This window comes from Amblyomma americanum, chromosome 1, assembly GCF_052857255.1.
Source record: "Amblyomma americanum isolate KBUSLIRL-KWMA chromosome 1, ASM5285725v1, whole genome shotgun sequence".
Classification (NCBI taxonomy): Eukaryota; Metazoa; Arthropoda; class Arachnida; order Ixodida; family Ixodidae; genus Amblyomma; species Amblyomma americanum.
In genome coordinates this window covers 284,766,167-284,784,280 of record NC_135497.1, presented here as the reverse complement: position 1 = coordinate 284,784,280, position 18,114 = coordinate 284,766,167, and the positions used below count along the sequence as shown (strand labels likewise).

Sequence of the window (18,114 nt, the reverse complement as noted above, 5' to 3'; positions counted from 1 at the left end):
GGCTTTGAAACATTGGGTTAAAATTAAAATTTTTGGTTGGAGATGTGCAGTTTATTATGTCTTCAAACCCAACCAGACAGGCAAAAATCTGCCAAAATGTTTAGTTTTCAATCAATTTTATACCTTGGAGATTTCAAATGGTGCTCGTTTAGATTTGTTTACCAATGTAACAAGCCCCGTGCGTGTGGAAGCGCATTTTACTGTGAAAGACGAGTAAATCGCCTTAATATTTCGCAAACGTACTCTAAAACGACTGAAGACAACTCAAGGAAAGCTAACAGAAAAATCTGAAGTACTGCAGGCGTATGGAGGACGCAAAGTTCGTCACAGTACCTACAGCACATAAAAGCATCAAATAATAACATGCGCGAAGCTCTAAAACGCAATTCAAACATGAGAGCTTTTAGGATGATCTGAGCGTGAAATAGAAGAAAGTTATACAGTTTTGTCCAATCTTTTATGTGTGGGAAAACAGAAAACAACGCTCTATGTTGGGCGTTTCACCTAAAGCGCGTTATACTGAAAGGAAATACAACCGCCGCAAAGACTTCGTTTCAAACTCTTCACAGCGTAAGTGCCAAACAAGCTTTCAGGAGCGCTACTTTGAGAAAATCGGGCTTAGGGAATGCGCATAGGATATACAAGACCTCGTTTTGCGGGTAACAACTGCCAGCGAAGAAAAGAAATGATCTAAGCACGAATGGTCATTTCCACGCCCTTCTTAACTCGAGTTATAGTTCAGCGATTTCGAGGTTCACGACAGGACCCGCGAATTCCCAACCGGAAGTGCCCAACTCGCCAGTGGGACTTCTTTTCACAGGAGAATTATGGAGCTCACAGCGGCGTCGTTGCGCGCCCGCACTGGATCCAGAGGTGTGTTCTCTTCACGCTGGGCCTGCAACACAAATGCGAGGGCGAAAACGCGGAAGCGCTCAGCGGTTTTCAAAAGCCGATGGTGGTGGCCGCCTAGTCGCTCCGAGGAAGTAGAATATTATTATTACTTCGACTTCCTCGGAGCGGCGATTCGGCCATCGCCATCGGCTTTTGAAAGCCGCTGAGCGCTTATTATTGCTGTTATTAATATTACCGCTATAGAAGCCTACAAGCCCTCGAAAGGCTTAGACCGACCTCCTGTCTCGGTGACAAAATAATAATAATAATAATTAGTAGTAGTTGTAGTAGTAGTAGTAGTAGTAGTGGTGGTAGTGGTTGTGGTAGTAGTAGTAGTAGTGGTGGTGGTGGTGGTGGCGGTGGCGGCGGCGGTGCCGGTGGTGGTGGTCGTGGTAGTAGTAGTGGTAGGAGTAATAGTAGTAGTTGTAGTAGTGGTAGCAGCTGCAGCAGTATTAAGAGTAGTAGTAGTAGTAGTAGTAGTGGTGGTGGTGATAGGGGCAGTGGTAGTAGTAGTGGTGGTGGTGATGGTGGTGGCGGTGGTTGTGGTGCTAGTGGTAGTAGTAGTAGTATGTAATATAATGTAGTATGTAGTATGTAAAGGCTTGAAATATACACCTTTCTACGTGTAAATATACATTTGTAGTTTTTCTTTATGTCTAGAGCCATGTGAATGCGATAGCACGACAATTGTCTCTGTATGTAGAAATAGGCCTCACTATTGATACTACGTTGTTTATTTTGATTCATGATAACTTGTTTTATTACGTGTTATTTTCGTTTCTCATGATCGTTATGACTGCGCTTAGTTTTGAAATGTTGTCTTCTGTCGTCCGCTTAGCTCTCTCCCTTTGTGGAAGCAATTGTGTATTTTATATGGGGGGGGGGGCGGGAACCAGTCAAGCTGTCCAGCTTTTTTTCCCCAACCTCCCCCATGATGTTGATGGCAATAAAGGCTATTATTATTATTATTATTATTATTATTATTATTATTATTATTATTATTATTAGTGGTGGTGGTGGTGGTAGTAGTAGTAGTAGTGGCAGCTGCAGTTGTAGTAGTAGTAGTAGTCATAGTAGTAGTTGTAGTAGTAGTCGTAGTAGTAGTAGTAGTACTAGTAGTAGTAGCAGCAGCAGCAGCTGCAGCAGTAGTAGTAGTAGTAGTAGTATTAGTGGTAGTGGTGGTAATAGTAGCAGTAGTAGCAGCAGCAGCAGTAGTAGCAGTAGTAGTGGTTGCAGTAGTGGTAGTAGTAGTAGCTGCAGTAGTAGTAGTAGTAGTAGTGGTTGTAGTAGTAGTATTAGTAGAAGAAGTAGTAGTGGCAGCAGTAGTAGTAGCAGCAGCAGTAGTAGTAGCAGTAGTAGTAGTGGTAGTAGCAGTATTAGTAGTAGGAGTTGTTGTGGTAGTAGTAGTAGTAGCAGTAGAAGTAGTGGTAGTGGTAGTAGTAGTAGTAGGGGTAGTAGTAGTAGTAGTAATAGTAGTATTGGTAGTAGTAGTAGTGGTAGTAGCAGTAGTAGTACTAGCAGCAGCAGTAGTAGTAGTAGTGGAAGTAGTAGTAGTAGTAGTAGTGGTGGTAGTTGTGGTAGTAGTAGTAGTAGTAGTAGTGGCAGTAGTAGTAGTAGTAGTAGTGGTAGTAGTAGTGGTTGGTGGTGGTAGTAGTAGTAGTAGTGGTAGTAGTAGTGGTTGGTGGTGGTAGTAGTAGTGGTTGGTGGTGGTAGTAGTAGTGGTAGTAGTAGTAGCAGTAGTAGTAGTGGTAGCAGAAGTAGTAGTAGTGGTAGCAGTAGCAGTAGTAGTAGTAGTAGTAATAGTAGTAGGAGTAGGAGTAGCTGCAGCCGCAGTAGTAGTAGTAGTAGTAATAGTAGTAGGAGTAGGAGTAGCTGCAGCCGCAGTAGTAGTAGTAGTAGTAGTAGTAGTGGCAGTAGCAGTAGTAGTAGTATGTGAAAAGGTTACTTATAACACACCCATTTCGTCAGATGAAAATATCTTCCCTAAACTAGGGCTACCAAACTTCACATCCTTATTAAATAATAATCTTTATTTCCGCCATATGATATGACACGGGAGAGTGGCAGCAAGAGCTGCCTCCTAGGCCAGCTTAACAAGGCCGCCGGCCCCCCTATACACTTTACAGCAAGGCATGGCACATTACATACAAAACAGGAAGAACCTTCCGGACATAAGAAACTGCAGATTAATAACTACTTTAAAAGAAACGCAGGTTTATACACAAGAATGTATGATTCATTTCATTTGTTTGTATCAACAAACAAGCAAACGAAACAATCAAAAAAGGAGCAAGCAATAGGTTCCTGAGGCAGTTTAAATAACAGCAAGCAGGAGTGGAATGGTGATGAGTTAGGTAATGAATAAATTATATTCATTGCTTGTTTTAACAACATTCAATGAAATAAGTAAATCTAGAATGAGAAACCCGACAAGGAAAACATATAAATGGCAGAGAAACATTTACTGTGTAATAAAATACTTCCGAAGTCCTCTGAATTTCATCTTTTCAAACTGAATATGTGCGAAATGTAATCTGTTTAACAGTCTGGGTAACTTGTTTTGTAAAGTTTGTAGGCCAACGGCTGTTTAAAGGTTTTCACTTTCCAAAGTTCTGCGTGGCGTGTCTGGCGTGTAGCAGTATTTTCTTGTACCCTGGCTAGATTATGTAGACGTGAACCGTTATTTGCCTTTTCATCCCTAAAAGCCTTCCAGAGATCATAATCAAAATATTTAGTAGCAGGGAATATGTTGTATTTGTTGAACAAGCGATATGTATGTGAATTAAAAGGCACATTTTCTATTTCTCTCAACTATTGTTTGTGTAACTTGTGAAGCCTCTGCAAGTTTCCGTAGGTCGTTTTAGCCCAAACAAAAATGACAATAATTAAGTGGAGATCAAAAAAGGCATTATAGATTAGCTTAAGAATATTTGGTGGCAGTACATAACGATTGCGGAATACTAACCCTATTACCTGAGCCAGCTGTATTAGCATACTGTTTAGGTGAGCACCCCATGGCATACTTTCCTGGAAAATAACCCCTAACGTCTTAATAGTGGAAGTAATTTCTAGAGGAATAGTGTTTAAATAGATGTCTTTTCTGTAGCTATTCGTTTGTTCGTACTTCGAAAGAAATCAACTTTTGTTTTGCTTGCATTAATTTGTAGACTATTTTTACCCGTCCACTCATCCAATTCTGCAAACAATACTATTGCAGCACCGACAAGTTCACCGCCAGTGCTACCTGTTGGTAGTATGCTGGTATCATCCGCGTACATGATAAATTTAGCGGTTGTATCAATGTTCACAATGTCATTTACGTAGATGTTGAATAAAAAAAGGTCCTAATATAGTTCCCTGCGGGACACTCGACCAGATGCGTATTGAGTTAAGAGAGGTCGTCGTTTATGACGGCGATTTGTTTCCGGTTTTCCAAGTGGGAGCTTATAATAGAATCCGATTGTCCACGAAAGCCGTAGCGCTGAAGTTTATTAAGATGTGAGGATTGATAGAGTCAAACGCTTTAGAGAGATCAATGAATATCCCTAACACAGATTTACCTCTTTCAATCTGATTTTAAGATGTGTTCTTTTTGTTCTAGTAAAGCGACCTGTGTGCCTAACCCTTTCATTGATACAGTTGTCCTTAAGCACTAATGATACAGTGAATTAAAACAGGAAACTACCTCGAGAAGACAACTAAGAAAAACATAAGATTTACATTGTTCCTCGGTCAAACACCAGGTATGTTGCGGCCAGGCGTTGCGCTAATGTTCCGGTTACTCTCTACGAACTGCCGCATGAAATCTTTACGGCCACTTCTAGAGGGAAGCTGAGAAAAATATTGAAGAACGAATGGTAACGTTCGTTAATGTTGAGTCAAATCTGTTTCGCCTTGTTAGAATATGCGCTGTTATGCTCTTTTCAGATTTCGTTTGAATGGAATTACTAATTTTTAGTGTTCTCTTTTTCATTTTTGTTATTTTGTTTTCTTTCCCTACAAACGCATGATTTATATTTTCTGTCACTATATTTTTAGGCACGGTCCTACAAGCCATCTAAAGGCTTAGACAAGCCTGACTCGCGTGTATTACTATTGACGGTGACAAAATAGTTATTATTATTCTTATTCTTCTTCTTCTTCTTCTTCTTCTTCTTATTATTATTATTATTATTATTATTATTATTAGTAGTAGTAGTTGTAGTAGTAGTAGTATTGCACAGTAACGACCAAACATGCAAGTTAGTTGTTTTTAAATATGTATTCTATTCTTACATTGCACATCGAGACCAGAAGGCGCCGAAAAGCACCAGATGTGTCCCCAATGACGTCCTTCTCCAAGTCTTTCTTGAATACTGGAAATAAAATAAATCTCACGAAACGTGATGTTGTGTGTGAGCGTTTTGTCATCTTTGAATAGAAAAAAAAAACCCGCAGCAGCCTGTATTATGAGATGCTGAGCAGCATCGCGTGCTATTAAAAGCAAATTTAACTCGATGTTGCAACAAAGCATTCAGTGATGTCTACATTTTTACCGAGTAGGCAACCTTTTTCGCACTTTGCTGAGGAATACCACGTGATAAATGTAAAAAAAAAAAGATGTGAATATGCTGCCTCTTGCCTTCAGCGTCCCAAGCGCGCGCAGTTCACTCGGAAATTGCCCTTGCGCTGCAGCCATTCGAGAATGCAATTTGCCAAACACATCCAAATATTTCCACAAACACAATTCACAACGAGTGCAAGAACAAAAAAAAAAACTGCGAGCTAAGCGTCACTCACGCCACCGTCCCATGGACGTGGTGCGTCGGACCAAAGTTCTGATTCAATCCTGCCAGCTACGAAATTCCGTCTGAAAATCCGGCCATTGCCAATGACAAGCCTTAGGAGGTTGACAAATGGTGGCGACATATACGGGCTGAGCAAACTCAGTTGGGGAAGGCTTGTAATTTTTTTTCTGTTCATTCTATGCGTACTTTCCTGTGAATACTACAGGACGCGTGCCAGCCTGTTAACCTTCGAGTTTGGGCGTTCATGAGGTCTGTGAGGAGTTTCGTGTCTGGTAGGATCAAAGTGCCCCGACAGTAAATCCGTACTTGAGAGCGAAAGGAGAAACCAAGGCACACGCAAAGCACCCGCAAAGTCGACGGCTGCGTCTAGTGCTCAGTGGCTCACTTCTCTGGTAATGGTCCTTGATGAGCCTGATGTCCTGGTTGCTCTGCGTGCAGAGGATCTCAACGAGGCACTCTTCGTCCGTGCCCAGACCGGCGATGGCCTTCCGAAGCTCGCGAGCAAGGTACTCATGCAACGGATACAGCAGTCCCACAATGATGTCCTCGAGGTCACCGCGGAAGGAGGACTTCGCGTCCTCCACCAAGTCCTGCGATGGTCATACAAAGGCCATCCCCGATATCTTTCTTTTCTTTTTTTTCTCTCTACATTAAGCTCCTTCCAGCTCCGGTTTATCAAGCAAGCAGAAATCTGAATGGAAAACTTACACGTCCAAACGATTGCTTGTATGTTGTGACTATCTCCTGTCGCTGGGGTTCCGACCGTGCACACAAGATATCAATGATCGCCGCGTGGTCTGTAGCTGAAATTAACACAAGACAATTCAGTGAATCAATTGATCTAACACTCGTTTACGTTGCTAACCAGCCAACAACAACAACTGCTGCACGTTGGTCTCGTGCGTCACGTTGCTAACTACTCAGCATAGGTGTCCTGCTAGAACACCCCAGGTGATAAAGTTGTGCGACATTAACAGTTGTGAGTACGTCATTCAAAACTGAAGGCGGCAAAAGTAGTAAGGAAAGAAACGCATTCTGTCGGCAGTTAGCACAGAAATTAACCATAGAAATGGGACCAAAATTGTTAACGTTCACATTCGGAGAGTCTAAAACCCCAGTTCTACGCTTTTTATGAAGTAGTCAACTTCATTTTAGCCCGCTTGTCTGAGTAAAAAAAAACTAGTTGACGTGAGAAAGGCAAGAAAAAAATAAGAGCGGCACCACCTTTTGATTACCATTGCCACTGGCCGATGGTGAAAGCAACTTCACTAAACAAAACACGTTACGGAGCTTGTACACAAACAACTTGTTAATAAATTTAACACAATCGTTTTATACAAGAAAAGCAGTGACAGATGTGAAGTACAACTACATAACATCTTACAGGCATAGCAGATTGCATAAACACAACACACTAATTAATAAAATCAAGGAGATTAACGAGAGACATTTACTTATTTATTTTTACATACTGCAGAACCTATGGGGCTATTTTAGGAGTGGAGTTAACAGTTCACAAAACGGCAATGTGCCACACGCAAACAAAAAGTTTACATCAATCAAGTTTGAATAAAAAGCTCGAACAATGTGATAGGCTGTTACTAATGAATTGAAGCAATGCACAATGAACACGACACAAAGAAATCATGATGTGGCAGCGACAGCTGTTAAAAGTAAGTTTAATGGAAGAGACCGCGTTATGCCAGGAATTAAGCAACAGTGTTCTATAATACGAGGAAAAAAGCTGTGTATGATATATTAGTACGGGCGAAGTATGGCTTAACATTAAGGTTGTGATGACTCCTTGTTGATCGGAGAATATCAGGCGTAAGATAGACATTTGGTGTAGCATGATAAAGTGAATTGACAATGCAGTGCAAGAACTACAGTGAATCCACCTGACGGCGCACGGACAAAGGGGTTAGGTTTAAAGCGGACACGGCAAAAGAAGGTGAAAAATAGCGATCATATCGATGATATATGAACGTGATAGGTTTCGTTTCGATACTCTCGATTTCATCAATTTCAAATTGTTTGTGAGGATTGCAGACAGGAGACGCGTACAATTACGGGACGAATTAAGGATTTGTACATTAATTGTTTCTTTTGGTACATTATAGCCAACGTTCTCGTCAAATACTCAAGCGTTTTTAGTGTTTTAGTACCAATGAAATTAATATTTTTCGTCCAGGACTTGTTAGTGGTGAATATAACACTGAGATACTCCTATTCGAAAGTCCTACGCAATGGAAAATTCTTAAAGTCGTAATTAAACAGCGAAAGCGAAGTACAGCTAGTGAAAGGTGTCATTATTGTTTATTGAAATTTATTTTCTTTTCCCATGTATTACACCGGGAGCAAAAACTAGTAAATGAGGCGTTTATTTGCAGGTGATCATCTGGTGTGTTAATTACTTCACATAACAAAGAGTCATTCGCATGAAGGCGTATTTGTGATGTGACATAACGAGGCAAGTCCATGATGTATATTGGAAATAATAAAGGGCCAATCACTGACCCTTTTTGAATGGCAGTTAATACTTCTACAGGACAGGAGTTAGTCGAATTATAGGAAACAATCTGTGAGCGGTGTGAAAGAAAACTAGCAATCCAATTAAAATAGCAAGAATTTTTCTCAGAATGGCGTTTGCTTTTCCACAGGAGATTAAAACGTAGTACAGTGTCAAAAGCTGCATAGTGCTTAGTCAGCTAGAAAGGCATGTGTCCTGAAGGCTAGGTAAGGTTTCTCTGAGAATCGTGAAACCACGGCCGGTTCATTTTAGTGAAAGTAAAAAAGGGCCAGAACATTTCAACTTCGTGACTTCTAGCCCGAAAGATCGAATTTCATAGTCATGAGGATTTACTCATTTCATTGTCTTTTGTAACGAGGGCTACCCCACAATTTCATGAAGTACTATTTTAATATGAAACGAAAGACTCTGGTTCGATCCCGGCCGCGGTGGTCAAACTTCGATGGAGGCGAAATTCTAGAGGCCCGTGTACTGTGCGATGTCAGTGCACAACCCCAGGTGGTCGAAATTTCAGCAGCCCTTCGCTACGGCGTACCTCTCAGCCTGGGTCGCTCTGGGACGTTAAACTCCCTAAACCAAACTAAACTATTTTAATACATATTTAGAGCCTAATTCACGAAATATAAATGAGGACAAATACTTTAAGGCTCTTTGAATACGCGGCTTTATTGACTGACTCTGAAGTGTCGAAGACGGACTGAGGGTCGTGAGGCACGCCATAGTAAAAAGGAACCGGGAGATAATTTCCAACTACTGATGTTCTTGAGCGTGCACTGAAATAAAATTTTGCACAATATTTCGGTTGCAACCAACTGGTCTAATCTAAATGTAGATTTCTGCTTAACAACGGTCGTGGCAAGTGCGGCATCGTGGGTCACTCATTTGTAGAACTTGCACGTTGAGAACCGCTAAATGGTGCTCGCTCTTAAAATAAACGACATGGAATCCACATTTACACATATGATGAGCGTTTTTCTTTAGAATAAGCATATCATCTTGCAAGGCCTCCGAAATATGGCAAAAGCACCGCGAGAGAAAGCAGGGCCGATAATCACCGACCTGACGGCGAGTGCTTGGTGCCGTAAGTATAACGCACGAGTTCTTACTAAAGCTTAAGCGATATTTGCACCTAAATTCGGTAACAAAAAACTAATGCTCACGAATCACCAGCGTATGTGCAAAAGCTGTAATTTGCCTATTCTACCACGTCTCCCAGCATTCTTTAGCCAAAGATTAAAAATATACAGAGGGAAGATAATTGGTTTGAACTTAAACAGTGTTGTTGGCCATTGTCTTTCGTTACTAAGGGTATGTGTTTACTCGGTTTAATTCAATAACTAAAAATTTTGGAAAAAAATATCTTTCTTCCTGTTGGGTTTCTGGCGCAGATTATGGTGCCAAAGTTTACAGCGTGCCAAAAAAAGTCTAAACATTAGTTTTTTTTTATGTGAGCTGTAGATGAGATTTCAAAATTTGCGCTATAGATAAAAAAATCCCACGTGACCATGGGCTTGCGCGCTGCGAGAGCAGCGCTCTCAAACGCGGAATTGGTGAAATTAACCGCGTTCGATTATGCCTTGAATGTGACGGGATAAAAAATTCTCCGCCAACACTGCCTCAGTGTTCGACTTAAGAGCGTTAACTAAGGCAGCTTCAAGTGTTTAGATATGTGTGCTCAGCAAACGTAGAGAAGACCAAGTTCAAACATGCGCGAATGTTTCCTTTCCGGAAACATCCCTTTTAAGACAAAAACAGCGTCATCTACTTCATGTATTTCGCACTACCATTGCGATTTACAGCCACATGGCACCATCCAGCGCTGTTTCGATCATCCGGGTTTGAGAGCCCTACTGTCGCGGCGCGCAAGCACATGGTCACCTTAGATTTTTTTTTATATTTCGCGCGGTTTCCTTTAACGAATAAAAAACTAATGTACAGCACAGATCGAAAATTAAAAATGTTTAATTACACGTTTTTTGCACACTCTACACTCTGGCACCGGAATTTTCGCCATAAACGCAATAGCTAAAAAGTCTTTTTTTAATTATTAAATCATGCAACATTACAACATACAAAAATACTTGGAGTAACTAAATACAACGGTCGAAGTGAGCTTGGCGCATGATTGCCTTACCTTCGGATGCGCCATTAAACCCAACACAACGCAACACAACAATGGTCATACGACAAATTTGAAGTGCACTACACCTGTCTCGCCCTGGTTTAGTTTTAAATTTTGGCTTAGGATAGCTGGGAAATCTATATTAGAAAATCGGCGGAAGAAATTGAAGGCGTCTGGTAAACATTTTCAGTTCAACGCAGAAAAGCACACCTGACTGAGTATGAAATCACGCGCCGACAGGGGCAGCATAGAATGATAATCTGCCGATTTTTCCTTCCTAGGTCTCTACGGTATATCGCTGCCCGTATTTTTTCAAATCGAGGAAATGAGCTGAAAACATTTATGCGAGACTCACGAAACGCCACTACATAGGACTTCGCGGTAAGCATTCACTTTAATGAGAAAACTATTTTTTGTTCAGATTAAAGAGATAATTCCCCTAACGCACAGTAAGCGGGTTGATATTAAACTTTATTAAAACTTTCACTTTTCTTTAGCCGGATAATAAGTGGGTTCTCACGATAATTGCGCGGACGTAATTTGAAGCATATTCTTTCCAAGGTCATCTTTTTTGCCGTCTAGCAGTTGCCTAGTGCGTCACGTGTGGCATCAAAGGCGGGGCTGGCCAACAGACAAAAAGGCGACAACTGAATGACGAACCATTTCTCACAAAATGCGATGGTTGATCTCTGTTGATGGCGTTATTAGAAAGCCCACTGCTCATAAACAGGCTTTCAGGATGACAAATAAACAATAAAAAATATATTTTCTCACCAAACAAGACATTTTACAAGGAGGACAAGTGGCTCCAAGGTTTGTCTGCCACTTCAGATCCCAAGCGAATCATTCGCTGAACTACATACGTTTTCCCTTCTTTCTCTTTCCTCTTTAAATGCTCTTTTTCTTCTCGTTATCAACAAAAAAAACGAAAATTGGAGGCGCTTCAGGTTCGCATCCAGGCAGCACAAATCCTTCTCTATCTATTTTATTTCGCAGCAGAATCCCTTTGCTGCCTCCATGAACAAGCTGTATTTGTAATTGCGATAAAGTAGTCACACCAGAAAAAATAAAAGCCGAATAAAAAGACAAGCGCAGGATATTGAAAAAAAACGTGTCATTGGTATCGATACGGTCATTCCAGCAATGGTTCGTTGTCACTGTCACGGTGGTGGCATCGAAACCTACGGGCTTTGGATTAAACGACACTACAGCCGGATACAGCTCGAGAACGCAGCGGCAAATACCCCTCAAAGGTGAGCCTCCAGCTAATGACCTCGTAGTGAATCCCTTTGATCTGCTCGGGGGATATCTTAGGGGTGGCAGATGAAAGGATATGAGCCACAGCTTAATCGATTGACCACGGCGTCATGAAAATTGCTGGACGCCGTGTGCCGGAGGGCCTTCATTGAGGGTTATCTGCCGCCTCGTTCTTGAGTTCAGTACGCTGACCTGCGGGAATCGTTCGACTCTTCTTTGGTAGGACTACATCTTCGTAAGCTACAGGCTACTTGCTTGTTCGAACGCTCCACATTGCTAATGTTTAATCTTCTTATTTTTATTTGTCCAGAACTTTCAATAAAGGATAAACTCACAAATGTAACGCTCCTACTAGAGGAATATGACTGCCACCAATATTAAGACGAAAGCCTTTATATGCTCATGGCCCGCCAGAGTCTCCATTCGCGTTTCTGTCACACAAGCTGTCAATAAAACTGGTAAAAGTTGACAAGTCCACGCTTATGAAAGAACGGATTAATGACTTGACGCTAGAAAAATGTTTATATAGCCTGGTACTCGCCAGCGTGTCCGGTCGTGTTTCTGTCACACTGTAGGTGTCAATGAAACCGATTAGGTCATCGATGACGCCATCGGTTGTGTAGTATAAATCGTACAAGTTGAAATAAAGCTAAACGAAGAATACTCACTCGAATGACGACTGTACAAATTTTCATAACAATCGCATAGTCTTTGATTAGTAGTTTCAGCACACAAACTACAACAGGGGCAGCAACACCGCAAACGGCTTTTGCGACATCGCAGTTTACATCACCAAAGTGCCCCGTAATTGTTTTAATTATAGCGTTACCGCGCATTTTTCAACTTTACTAAAATAACGATAAGATGAACAGGCTAAGCATGATAATCACATCTGAAGGCACGAAATCATGAGTTACTGGTGACGGCAATTTCGAGCCTATAACAGAATCACGAAAACACTTCCGTGTGCCACAACCAATAACCCTGCATTGTATACGCTAGCTAGCCATTCTCACCACGAGCTTGCTGAGGACTTATTAAATTCCTCCACCGCTCTACTGTTTTCGTCGCTACGTCTGCAGAAACTGCTTATGCACGTTCTACACGTGCGTGCCTAGCGTCCGATGGTTACGGTAACTGTAGCGCTGTATGTTAACGCTATGACAAAACTCGGCAATGAAAACTCACGCAGTACCGCGAAAGTTTGCCATTAAGTGAACATGTCGGTGGCTCTGGCATGCGGTGTAGAAAAATCAATGCTTGATGAGCATGATGACGCACCAATAACAGAGCAATATTACAGTTATGAAAAATGCACATGTGGCACGTTACGTCCAATGGTGTTTCTTCGGTTAAGCGCTGGTCTCTGCACTTACTCCATCCTCTCATGGCTTTTTTCAGTGCCTCCACATCCTGCTGGACATTGAAATTCATGTGCGTCTTGAGGGTTCCCTGCAGGTACAACAAAATAAACTTTTAGCTCTTGAATTAAAGGAAAAAAAAACTGGACAACTTTTCGGTACCTTTCAAATATGCAAATAATGCTCGTCATTTTTTAAGGTCTTTGGGAGCAGCACATAAAGGGACACTGTAGAATGTCTATTAACTGACACACCAGATTTATTTGATGCCTGACCTGCCTTGCAGAACGCTAAGCCTACACTCCAAACGCATAAAAAACTCCAATAGCCTTGTTATCCTCTTAAATAAGGCAATCTCAAATAGCCGCCATCACATAGTTCATGTGCACTCCGCGATGCCACTCATTGCTTCAGTGTCGCTGTGCACTTAAGCAGTTTATTGGTTCTGTCTCACAGAAAACCAACCCATTTACCTGAAGACATCCGCAGCAGTCGCTTGTATATGCATGCATCAGAAGACGCATTCACCATGCGATACGCTGGCAGAATGGCACTTACCATAGGCGGAAGCGTATACATGCACAAAAGCAGCGGTAAGTTATTTGACATATATGGCCATCTCTGTGTAGATATAACGGCTGCTAGGGATCAATCAGGAAAGCTCAAGGGTTGTAAATGCTGAGCATTTTAAACAGCCTGTAGTAATCATCGGCTTTCTTGCGCGCTCCGGAAAATGATGCTGAGGATGCAGCACAGCTTAAACATGGATTGCACACGGAAGGAAGGAAGGGCGGGAGGAAGCGCCCTCTTGCTACTGACTTACGAGAGGCGGAGACGCGCCGATGAAAACAAGAACAGTGCACTACACAGGATGCCTCTTTAAGCCCATTGTCCACCTCTCTAGTGGGCAGGTTGCTGTCTCTTACTACAAAACAAATGACGCGCGCCTTTATATGTTACGTCTACTTGACTACTGCAAACGTTTGCCTTTTTAAATGGGGTATTAGTGTGGCACTGGGCACCCGTGTCGGGATTAGGCTACAGTTAACATATAGTGCATTCGAAAGCAGCAAGGGAGACATATTGCATAACCTCAGTAGGTAGACCACCACGCCCAATATGCGCAAACCGTGATTTCGGCTCCATTCCGGGCAACATCTTTTGTCCAAAGTGACTACTCAAATATCTTTCCTCTCAAACCAGCAAAACATGGAAAAAGCGGTAACAGCAATACCTGCCTCCACTGTCCCTGCCTTCAAAGACGGTTGGCTTCCTTCGAATAGAACAATCTCTGGCTACAGGGCCACTTCTCATGATCCCGAACGCTATTGACAATCCGCGAGGAGAGCAGCAAGAAACAAGAACTGTTAACACGCGAACACAACCGTTGAAACGGTTAAAAAAAAAAAGCGCATTAAGAAGTCGGCCTCCATTTTCCTCACACTCTACCACTGTGCTCTACTGTTTTTCGCGCACCGACAAAAACCGACAAAGCTTTGACGTCAGACAGTGCGCAATGCCGTGGGGAAATGTACTGTGCATGACAATTTCCGGCAGACATTCATTCACGCTGAATAAATGGCTGCACATTTTTCTCTCGTGGCAGTCCGTTTTGATTCTGATCACCTCTTCAAATTTACTGCAATATGCTGAGGAAACGCCAACGCTGAGGGCAAGACGGACGAAAAGAAGCGCCAACAACAACGGTTCCGTTTTGGTCGTTAGTCCCGATCAACCCATTTCAGAGCTATTGCCGTCCATGTGAAGTAACATTAACTGCATCCATCGAGACGAACACTTTTCTTCCGCGTCGCTCTTAGCGTCGTACTGTGCTTCGATGAGGGCGAAAATTTCCAGTGGCAATTCTGCATTTACTCCAGTGGAATGACCAATTTTTTTTATCAGACAGAAGGAGTTTTCAGTGAGGAGTTGAGAATATTTCTGCCGACGCGGATTTGCCACTTCACTGGCGGCTTACCTTTCCTGGAGCGTAACAGCTTGTCCCGGTCACCGTGCCGTCATAGTACCTAGGAGAAGTCTCGTAGTAGGCCGCGTCCCTTGCCGGAGCTGTGTTGGGCGTTGTCGGAGGGTAGGGCATGCCGCTCACGGGGCCAGCGTAGTCAGACCTAGAGTAGCCGCTTCCACTGTATCCACTTCTTGACCCGTACATAGACTGCGCACTGAGGGGCGGAGTGGCATAAGGCGGGTAAACGCCACTGGAGTATCTCGGTAATGGTGTCGGTGCCACTCCCCAGGTGCGGTGCTGAAAGGGGCCAGGTATGGGGGACAAGGAAATTGGCGATGAAATGCCTTCCGGCGGGAGGCCGCTGGACTGAGAGGGAGGGCAGTATGTCTCAGGTAAGGGGGACAAAAAAGTTGCCGAAATAGAAAGGTCCGTCGGGGTGCCGCTAGACTGAGGAGTGTAGTAAGTCTCTGGTGAAACCGGTTCCAGGCTCGATGATACGTTCCCTGGAGGAAAACGAAGTAATACCTGTGCTACACGGGCACGTTCGAATGACATCTGAGTCGATTGGCATTCGAGACTTGGAAAGGCATGAGGACTCGACGGACTTCCGCGGCGCTACGACACTTTCCAAACGCATTTGAAATTTCCTCAGCTCGTTTTCAGTGTACGATGAAGAAGGCGGCGGTGGTTACACTAGTGCGACAAAGACACTATCACGGTCAACAGCAGCATATATGATTGTAGTAGGACAAGCTTTTGAGGCCAACGACATCGACGAATCCGAACGGATGACGGTCAGCCTTCATGCCTTCGGCAGGCTGTCGGCAGTGGGAAAACACGCTGAGGGGGCGACGGTGTGAATATATTCGCCCATCTACCTAATCCATACAGTTAATGAGTCAAACTAACGGGTATATTTTTATGAGCACACTCGAACACTCACCAGCTGTAAGCGCTTGCCAAATTAATTTTAATCGATGGCGACTCCCTTCCCTGCCGCGGCGACTAGGCCTAGTGAGTCCGCAGGATTACGTCTGTGAGTTCGAAGGTTGTGAAGAGCGAATTCACAAATTTTAGCGAATGCAAATGGTCAACGAGTTTACTTTTGACGACAGTTACCAGAAATCAACTATTGCTCACATCGCAGGGCGCTCATACGATGAACGGGAAGCGCCGATGTGACCCAGACCGCAGAGCACTGCTTAAAGGCCAGCTGCAGTCGTCGCCGTTGATATTTTGTGGATAACAAGTTATGACGTTTCAATAACCGCGAATGGTCAGCAATCATACTTCTGAATAAAGCAGTTTAAAATAAACTACTGATCGTGTCGGAGGAAGTCGGGACAATTAGCGACAAGCGCCGGTCGTAGGCGATGCCAGCAGCATAGCTGTCAAGTGTTTCTCAGTCGAGCGATCATATCGGCGCTTCCTCCCACATATTGTCGCACTGTGTTAACAAGCATGGGTGCAACCGGTACAAAAGAGATTCGCTTATTTAATACAACTAAAGCGCAGAATGCGTTTTATGTCATTAAAACGAGCGCTAGCTGTTCGTAGGCAGCGATGCAAACAACAGTATGAGTGCAGCCGTCCTCATCGGCGCACTGCTGGAGAAATTTCATGCTCATGCGGTAAATGTTCATTGGTGTAGTATTACCATCAAGCACTTACGTAGACAGAACACGAGCTATTTGCTAAGCAAAGAGCAGGAAAAAGCGAGGAGCGGGTATTAAAATGAGCAGCCACAGAGCCGAAAGAAGTCGCGCAGCTATGGGCGGGGCGAAGCGATGGCGGCGGCGACGCCTATTGGCCGGCTTGGCCTGTGTTCGCGTTTCGAAGGCATTCCAAAATCTGGAATGTCTCCGCGAAGCTCCGTCGATTCGAATGGCATCTGAACCGAATGCCGTCGAAAAATTTCGTGTAGCAGCGTGAGTTCGGTAATCTTGCTGAATGACATTAAGTTGGAAGGCGTTCGAAGCGCCCGTGTAGCACGGGTATAATACTACCTTCAGGTTAAGCCTAATATTTTATTTTCCAGTATTCACTGGTGGGATTCCTGGGATAAAAGCCAAGTATGTTGCTGAACGTAAAAGCGCAAAAGACAAGGACACAGAATAAGACAGACTACACGAGCGCTCGTGTTGTTTGTCTTTTTCTCTGTCCTTGTCTTTTGCGCTTTTAGATTCAGCATGGAAAACTAACTCCCCCAAACGCGGCCATTATATCATGTATGTGGGCTTGCAAAAGACTCATGAACCATGTACATGGCAGACGACGGGAAGGTTTTTGCGTACACGCAATGAATAAAAATAATACTACACAAACTGCGTGGTCAAACCAATACTGAGCACACATATACGTATCATGAAAAAAAATACAGAGAGAGAGAGAGAGAGAGCAGATATAAATTGTAGGGACACTTGAGCTCCGCGTTATGGCTACCACGTGACACCTTTGATGGTTATTTCTTACTTATTTATTAATCAGTCCCTCTATCTAACTACGCACACTCATTAGCATTCATTAGCAGGCATATCGGACCACATGATACACCACAAGACACGTATAGTTTCCCTTTAACCATGTCCTTCGAACATACCTCAGTGCCCTGGTTAGCCTGTCTGACTCAAAACCCGAGGGTCATGGGTTCCATTCCGAACTAATCATCCCAATTTTCTTTTTAGCGTAAGTCATTTATTTTACACCCTTATACAACTTCACATTGACGTTTCAGTCATGTTATAACGTCATAGTCAGTTTGACTTGAGTTTTAAACATTATCATTCCACGGCTAAACGTTCGACGTCACAACCCTTTCGCCCAATCCAGAAATAGTGTGACAACGCGCATGGCTTTCCCTCCAAACAGCCGGTCTGACGCCATAGCGTTAATAATCTACAGCTTTCATTTCCTACTTTTGTTTCCTAACAACGTTTACTGCATTCCTCACTCCTGCATTTTTTCACTACTGTAGCTCTACGTGCTATCTCACAACACCGTTTATCTTGCTCGAACATGCAAATATTTCATCCCCAAGCACGACAGAGCTTTCTCGCTTTCAGGTACAAAGCAATGGGAAACAGCAAGCTGAACATATACATAGGGCTAGGGATTAAGCATTCCACTGTCCTAGCATTCCAGGCGAAGGTCCACGAAGGACCACGAATGTCCATATGATTTTTCTTTTTTCGTTTTATTTT

General features: G+C 43.1%; 1 protein-coding gene across 1 annotated transcript in view; it reads right to left on the bottom strand.

Annotated features, from left to right (window-relative positions):
- Positions 1-15,391, bottom strand: part of LOC144118586 (annexin-B12-like) — a 48,990-nt gene extending 33,599 nt beyond the window's left edge. Inside the window, exons 1-6 of the mRNA XM_077651487.1 lie at positions 14,927-15,391; positions 12,964-13,039; positions 6,387-6,481; positions 6,064-6,268; positions 5,167-5,246; positions 839-895 (exon numbers count right to left, since the gene is read on the bottom strand). Of these exons, the coding sequence (XP_077507613.1) occupies positions 839-895; positions 5,167-5,246; positions 6,064-6,268; positions 6,387-6,481; positions 12,964-13,039; positions 14,927-15,118 (705 nt within the window). The 5' untranslated portion in view covers positions 15,119-15,391. The remainder of the gene's footprint in view (positions 1-838; positions 896-5,166; positions 5,247-6,063; positions 6,269-6,386; positions 6,482-12,963; positions 13,040-14,926) is intronic.
- Positions 15,392-18,114: the final 2,723 nt, after the last annotated feature.